This window comes from Emiliania huxleyi, assembly GCF_000372725.1.
Source record: "Emiliania huxleyi CCMP1516 unplaced genomic scaffold EMIHUscaffold_1134, whole genome shotgun sequence".
NCBI classification, from domain to species: Eukaryota; Haptophyta; order Isochrysidales; family Noelaerhabdaceae; genus Emiliania; species Emiliania huxleyi.
The window spans coordinates 1-10,409 of NW_005201588.1; the positions used below are offsets into that span (position 1 = coordinate 1).

The following is a 10,409-nucleotide window of genomic DNA, read 5'->3' on the forward strand; positions in this document are numbered from 1 at the left end:
CGCCAGTGCGCTCGTTTGAAAGGGCGCCCGAGCGCACGGGAACTCGCCGAGCGAGAGCGGGCTGCGCAGCGCCGTGTGCAGCGTGCGGAAGTCTGAGAAGCGCCGGTGCGTAGACACGCTGCCGCCGCCGGCCCAGCGCGACGCGACGCGGTACACGACTGCGCCGCTGCGGCTCGGTCCAAAAGAGAGAACGCGGGAAGTCACGGGCAGCAGCTCCGTGGCGGCCGCCGGCGCGCTGGTCGGCTTTGGCGTTGGCGTTGGAGGCTGACCTCCTCGCGTTGGCGTCGCCGCCGCGGCGGCCGCTGAGAACTGTGTGACGAGCGTGCAGTAGAGGTGGCGAGCCTCTCTTTTGTCGAGGCTGCGCACAGCGTCCCACGCCTGCCACTTGGCGCGCTTTTTCGGGTCCAACTGGCCAGAGCGCGGCGGCGCCGGGCCAACTGTCGCCTGCTTGAAGGCAGCATACAGCCGCAAGAGGCAGGCGTCAGGCAGGAGCCGCTGCGGAGCGGCGACGTCCTGCACCCAGCTGCACGCAGCGTCGAAAGTTGCCACGTCGCTGTGCTGCCCACGAGCGGCCTCGATCTGGTCGGCCCAGGTGGACATGAGAGGCAGCACGGGCACGGGCCTGGCCTTTGAGGGACAACTTAGCTTCCTTTCCAAAACAAGAATCTTACTACTCTATCTGGGCTTCACTTCCTAGCATCCGTGAGGATACATTGGAGCGTACTAGGGTCCGTCTGGAGTCGTCGCGTGCCTCCACAAGGAAGAGCTACGCAGTACCTGACATCCCCTGGGGTCCTGCCACTAAAGGCGGTGGGTTGGGACTCGATCAGCTTGGACGACCACGGGCACGGAGGCAAGCCTCAACGACCCGTGGCCTGGCCGCGTCGCCGAAAGGGATCGCACCACAGACCAGAGAGAGGGAGGAGCTAACCATACGGAGAGCCCTCAGAACGACCCCCTTATCCCAGGAGAGGGTGGGTGGGGAAAGCGAAGAACCGGCGCAGCCAGAGTGCTGGCGCGGTCGCAGAGCCTGGCGCGGCCACAGAGCTGGCACGGCGCCGGGCCAGGAAGAGCAGCGAGAGAGCTGCAGGAGCAGCACGCAAAGAGCGCGGCCACGAGGCACGCGGAACGTGCTTGGACGTACGTCGCGTCCTGAGTGTTCACGGAGAAAAATCCGTGAAGACTGGCAGGAGGGATGAAGACCCTTCATATGAGAAGACGCTCCTCAGTGAGTACCTGCGATAAAGTAGTAGCCTCACACGAGTTGGGGCCCCTACCCCAATCGTTGACGGCGAACTACTTTATCTGGGCTTCACTTCCTAGCATCCGTGAGGATACATTGGAGCGTACTAGGGTCCGTCTGGAGTCGTCGCGTGCCTCCACAAGGAAGAGCTACGCAGTACCTGACATCCCAAAGCAGTAGTGGAGGAGCGAGGGCAAAGGAGCAGAGGGCCCTCACAACCCAATGTAGCCGAGAGAGGGGCAACTGCTCCGTGGAACGGAGCCGCCCAGGCGGCCGAGAGCGTGGTGCGAGAGAGCAACCGCTCGGAGGAAAGCGAGAAGAGGCCGAAGGCCAGCTGCCTCGCCACGCCCAGGCGCCCACTTGACTAGAAGGCCGAAGGCGAAGGCAACGGCCGAGAGCCGATCAACCCGCCTGTGACAGCCAGGAGCGAGACGGTTGACTGCTCACCACGCCGCCGACGAGGAGGCACACGAGTCGAGGCTCGAGTAGAGGGTGAGCGAGACGAGACGCGCTCGGGCGGAGCGACAGCCGATGCAGCCGACCGCCCGCCACGCCGCTGACGAGGCAGCGCACGAGTCGAGGCTCGAGTAGAGGGTGAGCGAGACGAGACGCACTCGGGCGGGGCGACAGCTGATGCAGCCGACCGCCCGCCACGCCGCAGTTGAGGCGGCACACGAGGCGAGGCTCGAGTAGCGAGACGAGAGACACTCGGGCGGGGCGACAGCTGATGCAGCCGACCGCCCGCCACGCCGCAGACGAGGCGGCACACGAGTCGAGGCTCGAGTGGAGAGTGAGCGAGACGAGACGCACTCGGGCGGGGCGACAGCTGACGCAGCCTACCGCCCGCCACGCCGCAGACGAAGCGGCACACGAGTCGAGGCTCGAGTAGAGAGTGGGCGAGACGAGACGCGCTCGGGCGGGGCGACAGCCGATGCAGCCGACCGCGGGCGGGGCGACAGCTGATGCAGCCGACCGCCCGCCACGCCGCTGACGAGGCGGCGCACGAGTCGAGGCTCGAGTAGAGGGTGAGCGAGACGAGACGCACTCGGGCGGGGCGACAGCTGATGCAACCGACAGCCCGCCACGCCGCAGTTGAGGCGGCACACGAGGCAAAGCTCGAGTAGCGAGACGAGAGACACTCGGGCGGGGCGACAGCTGATGCAGCCGACCGCCCGCCACGCCGCCGGCGAGGCGGCGCACGAGTCGAGGCTCGAGTAGAGGGTGAGCGAGACGAGACGCGCTCGGGCGGAGCGACAGCTGATGCAGCCGACCGCCCGCCACGCCGCTGACGAGGCGGCACACGAGTCGAGGCTCGAGTGGAGAGTGAGCGAGGCGAGACGCACTCGGGCGGGGCGACAGCTGATGCAGCCGACCGCACGTCACGCCGCAGACGAGGCGGCGCACGAGTCGAGGCTCGAGTAGCGAGACGAGAGACACTCGGGCGGGGCGACAGCTGACGCAGCCTACCGCCCGCCACGCCGCAGACGAGGCGGCACACGAGTCGAGGCTCGAGTGGAGAGTGGGCGAGACGAGACGCACTCGGGCGGGGCGACAGCTGATGCAGCCGACCGCCCGCCACGCCGCAGACGAGGCGGCACACGAGGCGAGGCTCGAGTAGCGAGACGAGAGACACTCGGGCGGGGCGACAGCTGATGCAGCCGACCGCCCGCCACGCCGCAGACGAGGCGGCACACGAGTCGAGGCTCGAGTGGAGAGTGAGCGAGACGAGACGCACTCGGGCGGGGCGACAGCTGACGCAGCCTACCGCCCGCCACGCCGCAGACGAAGCGGCACACGAGTCGAGGCTCGAGTAGAGAGTGGGCGAGACGAGACGCGCTCGGGCGGGGCGACAGCCGATGCAGCCGACCGCGGGCGGGGCGACAGCTGATGCAGCCGACCGCCCGCCACGCCGCTGACGAGGCGGCGCACGAGTCGAGGCTCGAGTAGAGGGTGAGCGAGACGAGACGCACTCGGGCGGGGCGACAGCTGATGCAACCGACAGCCCGCCACGCCGCTGACGAGGCGGCACACGAGTCGAGGCTCGAGTGGAGAGTGAGCGAGGCGAGACGCACTCGGGCGGGGCGACAGCTGATGCAGCCGACCGCACGTCACGCCGCAGACGAGGCGGCGCACGAGTCGAGGCTCGAGTAGCGAGACGAGAGACACTCGGGCGGGGCGACAGCTGACGCAGCCTACCGCCCGCCACGCCGCAGACGAGGCGGCACACGAGTCGAGGCTCGAGTGGAGAGTGGGCGAGACGAGACGCACTCGGGCGGGGCGACAGCTGATGCAGCCGACCGCACGTCACGCCGCAGACGAGGCGGCGCACGAGTCGAGGCTCGAGTAGCGAGACGAGAGACACTCGGGCGGGGCGACAGCTGACGCAGCCGACCGCCCGCCACGCCGCAGACGAGGCGGCACACGAGTCGAGGCTCGAGTGGAGAGTGAGCGAGACGAGACGCACTCGGGCGGGGCGACAGCTGACGCAGCCGACCGCCCGCCACGCCGCAGACGAGGCGGCACACGAGTCGAGGCTCGAGTGGAGAGTGAGCGAGACGAGACGCACTCGGGCGGGGCGACAGCTGATGCAGCCTACCGCCCGCCACGCCGCTGACGAGGCGGCACACGAGTCGAGGCTCGAGTAGAGGGTGAGCGAGACGAGACGCACTCGGGCGGGGTGACAGTCGATGCAGCCGACCGCCCGCCACGCCGCAGACGAGGCGGCACACGAGGCGAGGCTCGAGTAGACGAGGAGCGAGACGAGGCTCACTCGAGGCGGCGGCAGAGACAGCCGCCCGCCACGCCCCGCCGCCCACGAGGCGGCACACGAGACGAGGCTTGAGTAGACGAAGAGCGAGACGAGGCTCACTCGAGGCGGCGGCAGAGACAGCCGCCCGCCACGCCACGCCGCCCACGAGGCGGCACACGAGACGAGGCTCGAGTAGACGAGGAGCGAGACGAGGCTCACTCGAGGCGGCGGCAGAGACAGCCGCCCGCCACGCCACGCCGCCCACGAGGCGGCACACGAGACGAGGCTCGAGTAGACGAAGAGCGAGACGAGGCTCACTCGAGGCGGCGGCAGAGACAGCCGCCCGCCACGCCACGCCGCCCACGAGGCGGCACACGAGACGAGGCTCGAGTAGACGAAGAGCGAGACGAGGCTCACTCGAGGCGGCGGCAGAGGCAGCCGCCCGCCACGCCACGCCGCCCACGAGGGCGGCACACGAGACGAGGCTCGAGTAGACGAAGAGCGAGACGAGGCTCACTCGAGGCGGCGACAGAGACAGCCGCCCGCCCGCCACGCCGCCCACGAGGCGGCACACGAGACGAGGCTCGAGTAGACGAAGAGCGAAGACGAGGCTCACTCGAGGCGGCGGCAGAGACAGCCGCCCGCCCGCCACGCCGCCCACGAGGCGGCACGCGAGACGAGGCTCGAGTAGGCGAAGAGCGAGACGAGGCTCACTCGAGGCGGCGGCAGAGACAGCCGCCATCCACGCCACGCCGCCCACGAGGCGGCACACGAGACGAGGCTCGAGTAGACGAAGAGCGAGACGAGGCTCACTCGAGGCGGCGGCAGAGACAGCCGCCCGCCACGCCACGCCGCCCACGAGGCGGCACACGAGACGAGGCTCGAGTAGACGAAGAGCGAGACGAGGCTCACTCGAGGCGGCGGCAGAGACAGCCGCCCGCCACGCCGCCCACGAGGCGGCACACGAGACGAGGCTCGAGTAGACGAAGAGCGAGACGAGGCTCACTCGAGGCGGCGGCAGAGACAGCCGCCCGCCACGCCGCCCACGAGGCGGCACACGAGACGAGGCACGAGTAGAGGGTGAGCGAGACGAGGCTCACTCGAGGCGGCGGCAGAGACAGCCGCCCGCCCGCCACGCCGCCCACGAGGCGGCACACGAGACGAGGCTCGAGTAGACGAAGAGCGAGACGAGGCTCACTCGAGGCGGCGGCAGAGACAGCCGCCCGCCACGCCGCCCACGAGGCGGCACACGAGACGAGGCTCGAGTAGACGAAGAGCGAGACGAGGCTCACTCGAGGCGGCGGCAGAGACAGCCGCCCGCCACGCCGTCCACGAGGCGGCACACGAGACGAGGCACGAGTAGAGGGTGAGCGAGACGAGGCTCACTCGAGGCGGCGGCAGAGACAGCCGCCCGCCCGCCACGCCGCCCACGAGGCGGCACACGAGACGAGGCTCGAGTAGACGAAGAGCGAGACGAAGCTCACTCGAGGCGGCGGCAGAGACAGCCGCCCGCCCGCCACGCCGCCCACGAGGCGGCACACGAGACGAGGCTCGAGTAGGCGAAGAGCGAGACGAGAGGCTCACTCGAGGCGGCGGCAGAGACAGCCGCCCGCCACGCCACGCCGCCCACGAGGCGGCACACGAGACGAGGCTCGAGTAGACGAAGACCAAGACGAGGCTCACTCGAGGCGGCGGCAGAGACAGCCGCCCGCCCGCCACGCCGCCCACGAGGCTGCACACGAGACGAGGCTCGAGTAGGCGAAGAGCGAGACGAGGCTCACTCGAGGCGGCGGCAGAGACAGCCGCCCGCCCGCCACGCCGCCCACGAGGCGGCACGCGAAGCGAGGCTCGAGTAGACGAAGAGCGAGACGAGGCTCACTCGAGGCGGCGGCAGAGACAGCCGCCATCCACGCCACGCCGCCCACGAGGCGGCACACGAGACGAGGCTCGAGTAGACGAAGAGCGAGACGAGGCTCACTCGAGGCGGCGGCAGAGACAGCCGCCCGCCACGCCACGCCGCCCACGAGGCGGCACACGAGACGAGGCTCGAGTAGACGAAGAGCGAGACGAGGCTCACTCGAGGCGGCGGCAGAGACAGCCGCCCGCCCGCCACGCCGCCCACGAGGCGGCACACGAGACGAGGCTCGAGTAGACGAAGAGCGAGACGAGGCGCACTCGAGGCGGCGGCAGAGACAGCCGCCCGCCCGCCACGCCGCCCACGAGGCGGCACACGAGACGAGGCTCGAGTAGACGAAGAGCGAGACGAGGCGCACTTGAGGCGGCGGCAGAGACAGCCGCCCGCCACGCCACGCCGCCCACGAGGCGGCACACGAGACGAGGCTCGAGTAGACGAAGAGCGAGACGAGGCTCACTCGAGGCGGCGGCAGAGACAGCCGCCCGCCCGCCACGCCGCCCACGAGGCGGCACACGAGACGAGGCTCGAGTAGACGAAGAGCGAGACGAGGCTCACTCGAGGCGGCGGCAGAGACAGCCGCCCGCCACGCCACGCCGCCCACGAGGCGGCACACGAGACGAGGCTCGAGTAGACGAAGACCAAGACGAGGCTCACTCGAGGCGGCGGCAGAGACAGCCGCCCGCCCGCCACGCCGCCCACGAGGCGGCACACGAGACGAGGCTCGAGTAGACGAAGAGCGAGACGAGGCGCACTCAAGGCGGCGGCAGAGACAGCCGCCCGCCCGCCACGCCGCCCACGAGGCGGCACGCGAAGCGAGGCTCGAGTAGACGAAGAGCGAGACGAGGCTCACTCGAGGCGGCGGCAGAGACAGCCGCCCGCCACGCCGCCCACGAGGCGGCACACGAGACGAGGCACGAGTAGACGAAGAGCGAGACGAGGCTCACTCGAGGCGGCGGCAGAGACAGCCGCCCGCCCGCCACGCCGCCCACGAGGCGGCACACGAGACGAGGCTCGAGTAGACGAAGAGCGAGACGAGGCTCACTCGAGGCGGCGGCAGAGACAGCCGCCCGCCACGCCACGCCGCCCACGAGGCGGCACACGAGACGAGGCTCGAGTAGACGAAGAGCGAGACGAGGCTCACTCGAGGCGGCGGCAGAGACAGCCGCCCGCCACGCCACGCCGCCCACGAGGCGGCGCACGAGACGAGGCTCGAGTAGACGAAGAGCGAGACGAAGCTCACTCGAGGCGGCGGCAGAGACAGCCGCCCGCCACGCCACGCCGCCCACGAGGCGGCACACGAAGCGAGGCTCGAGTAGACGAAGACCAAGACGAGGCTCACTCGAGGCGGCGGCAGAGACAGCCGCCCGCCCGCCACGCCGCCCACGAGGCGGCGCACGAGACGAGGCTCGAGTAGACGAAGAGCGAGACGAGGCTCACTCGAGGCGGCGGCAGAGACAGCCGCCCGCCACGCCACGCCGCCCATGAGGCGGCACACGAGACGAGGCTCGAGTAGACGAAGAGCGAGACGAGGCTCACTCGAGGCGGCGGCAGAGGCAGCCGCCCGCCACGCCCCACCGCCCACGAGGCGGCACACGAGACGAGGCTCGAGTAGACGAAGAGCGAGACGAGGCTCACTCGAGGCGGCGGCAGAGACAGCCGCCCGCCACGCCACGCCGCCCACGAGGCGGCACACGAGACGAGGCTCGAGTAGACGAAGAGCGAGACGAGGCTCACTCGAGGCGGCGGCAGAGACAGCCGCCCGCCCGCCACGCCGCCCACGGGGCGGCACACGAGACGAGGCTCGAGTAGACGAAGAGCGAGACGAGTCACTCGAGGCGGCGACAGAGACAGCCGCCCGCCACGCCACGCCGCCCACGAGGCGGCACACGAGACGAGGCTCGAGTATACGAAGAGCGAGACGAAGCTCACTCGAGGCGGCGGCAGAGACAGCCGCCCGCCACGCCACGCCGCCCACGAGGCGGCACACGAAGCGAGGCTCGAGTAGACGAAGAGCGAGACGAGGCTCACTCGAGGCGGCGGCAGAGACAGCCGCCCGCCACGCCACGCCGCCCACGAGGCGGCACACGAGACGAGGCTCGAGTAGACGAAGAGCGAGACGAGGCTCACTCGAGGCGGCGGCAGAGACAGCCGCCCGCCCGCCACGCCGCCCACGAGGCGGCGCACGAGACGAGGCTCGAGTAGACGAAGAGCGAGACGAAGCTCACTCGAGGCGGCGGCAGAGACAGCCGCCCGCCACGCCACGCCGCCCACGAGGCGGCACACGAAGCGAGGCTCGAGTAGACGAAGAGCGAGACGAGGCTCACTCGAGGCGGCGGCAGAGACAGCCGCCCGCCCGCCACGCCGCCCACGAGGCGGCACACGAGACGAGGCTCGAGTAGACGAAGAGCGAGACGAGGCTCACTCGAGGCGGCGGCAGAGACAGCCGCCCGCCACGCCACGCCGCCCACGAGGCGGCACACGAGACGAGGCTCGAGTAGACGAAGAGCGAGACGAGGCTCACTCGAGGCGGCGGCAGAGACAGCCGCCCGCCACGCCACGCCGCCCACGAGGCGGCACACGAGACGAGGCTCGAGTAGACGAAGAGCGAGACGAGGCTCACGCCGTCGAGAGAGAAGACGATGCGACATCAGAGGGCTGGTCGCAACGCCACGCCGCCAGAGGGGCGGGAGGGTCTGAGAACCAAAGGGAGAAGACGATGCGACAGCAGAGGGCTGGTAGCAACGCCACGCCGCCAGAGGGGCGGGAGGGTCTGAGAACCAAAGAGAGAAGACGATGCGATAGCAGAGAGCTGCTCGCAACGCCAAGCTGCCGAGAGGCAGCAGAGTGGGCTAAGGCCCAGAAGGATGTGCGACTTAGACGCCACGCCGCACGAGCGGGCCGTGGGCTGTCGACAGGTCCCAGTGGCTGCCTGGGGAGGAGGCCTACCCAGTGGGTCTGCCTGGGCCCATTGATGCCAGAAAGCTGGGCCGCAGAAGGTGACGGTCATGGATGAGAGACCACAGCACGCCAACCGTGGAGCTGAGCCAGCAGTCAAGCCAGAGCGGTGAGCCACCGCTGCGGGCCACCGAGTGGTCGAGGCCGCCGAGGCAGGAGGTGAGAGACGTCACGGCTGCTGCAGGCGTAACGGATGCAGCCACTGTCCATCGTGCGCTGCTGCCCGCCAGCAGTCTGGCAACAGCAGAAAAAGGCGCAGCAGCAGAATCTGCACCAGAAAGCGAAGAACCGGCGCAGCCAGAGTGCTGGCGCGGTCGCAGAGCCTGGCGCGGCCACAGAGCTGGCACGGCGCCGGGCCAGGAAGAGCAGCGAGAGAGCTGCAGGAGCAGCACGCAAAGAGCGCGGCCACGAGGCACGCGGAACGTGCTTGGACGTACGTCGAAAGCGAAGAACCGGCGCAGCCAGAGTGCTGGCGCGGTCGCAGAGCCTGGCGCGGCCACAGAGCTGGCACGGCGCCGGGCCAGGAAGAGCAGCGAGAGAGCTGCAGGAGCAGCACGCAAAGAGCGCGGCCACGAGGCACGCGGAACGTGCTTGGACGTACGTCGCGTCCTGAGTGTTCACGGAGAAAAATCCGTGAAGACTGGCAGGAGGGATGAAGACCCTTCATATGAGAAGACGCTCCTCAGTGAGTACCTGCGATAAAGTAGTAGCCTCACACGAGTTGGGGCCCCTACCCCAATCGTTGACGGCGAAGAATTCTTAAGATACAAGCCTCTCTCACAGCACACTGGCACGACAATGGCTTTGGCGTTCGTCGAGGGCGGCTCGTTGAGGCTGGCTTTGGCGTTCGTCGACGGCGAGACGCTCTGCGGCGGTAATTGCGGGCGCAGTGCCTCCTCCTCCCGCCGCCGCTGGACGAAGCCGGCAGGAGGGTAGGGCACGGGCGGCGACATCGGCGACATCGAAACGCGGTCGCTGCTGTCCTCGAGGCAAGGTGTGCCCGTCGGCCAGCTGGAGCCCAGCAAAGTAAGTTTTACGTTCTCGAACTCGAATTCTTCTTTTGCCCCGTGTTGCGAGGGAGTTGGAGGACGGAGAGTGTGCCGCCAACGATGCTTTTTCTGATTGTTTTTTCCCTTCTTTTTCTCGGTGAGCCGGTGTGTGTGCCAGTCCGCGCCAGTCCGCGCCCTTGTCGGCACTTTACAATTCTTTTTCGGCAGTCCTGTCATGTCCGCCCTGTTCCGCGCCTCTGCCACCGGTGTCGTCCTCGCCACCGGCCACGGCGCGCCCACCATCACCGCCGAGGTAGTCGGCCACGACGAGGACGATGAGGCAGCGGCGGCGGGCGGCGGCGGGCTGTGGTGGGTGGTCCAAGTCTCGACGGCGCACGACGGCTTCAACGCCTACCGCATCAAGCGGCGCTACAGGCAGTTCGACGTCCTCGACAAGACGCTGCGCGCCGCCTTCCAAGGCGTGCCCGACCTCCCGGGCAAGGCGGGCTGGCTCTCATCGTCGGACAAGGACTTTCTGGACAAGCGCAAGGCGGGGCT

General features: G+C 69.3%; 3 protein-coding genes across 3 annotated transcripts; all 3 read right to left on the minus strand.

The window, feature by feature from the left end:
- Positions 1 to 37: 37 nt before the first annotated feature.
- Positions 38 to 600, minus strand: EMIHUDRAFT_251585 (hypothetical protein; the record flags this gene model as incomplete). Its single annotated transcript, XM_005791327.1, has 1 exon — positions 38 to 600. A coding segment is annotated over one exon (563 nt), but the record flags the coding sequence as incomplete, so codon positions are not given.
- A 6,247-nt stretch (positions 601 to 6,847) lies between these two features.
- Positions 6,848 to 7,390, minus strand: EMIHUDRAFT_251586 (hypothetical protein; the record flags this gene model as incomplete). The annotated part of the gene is made up of 1 exon (XM_005791328.1): positions 6,848 to 7,390. The coding sequence occupies one exon, from the start codon at positions 7,388 to 7,390 to the stop codon at positions 6,848 to 6,850; it is 543 nt and encodes a 180-aa protein (XP_005791385.1).
- Positions 7,391 to 9,031: 1,641 nt separating this feature from the next.
- Positions 9,032 to 9,815, minus strand: EMIHUDRAFT_251587 (hypothetical protein; the record flags this gene model as incomplete). The annotated part of the gene is made up of 3 exons (XM_005791329.1): positions 9,032 to 9,185; positions 9,419 to 9,471; positions 9,651 to 9,815. 3 exons carry the CDS (start codon positions 9,813 to 9,815, stop codon positions 9,032 to 9,034), a joined length of 372 nt encoding a protein of 123 aa, XP_005791386.1.
- Positions 9,816 to 10,409: the final 594 nt, after the last annotated feature.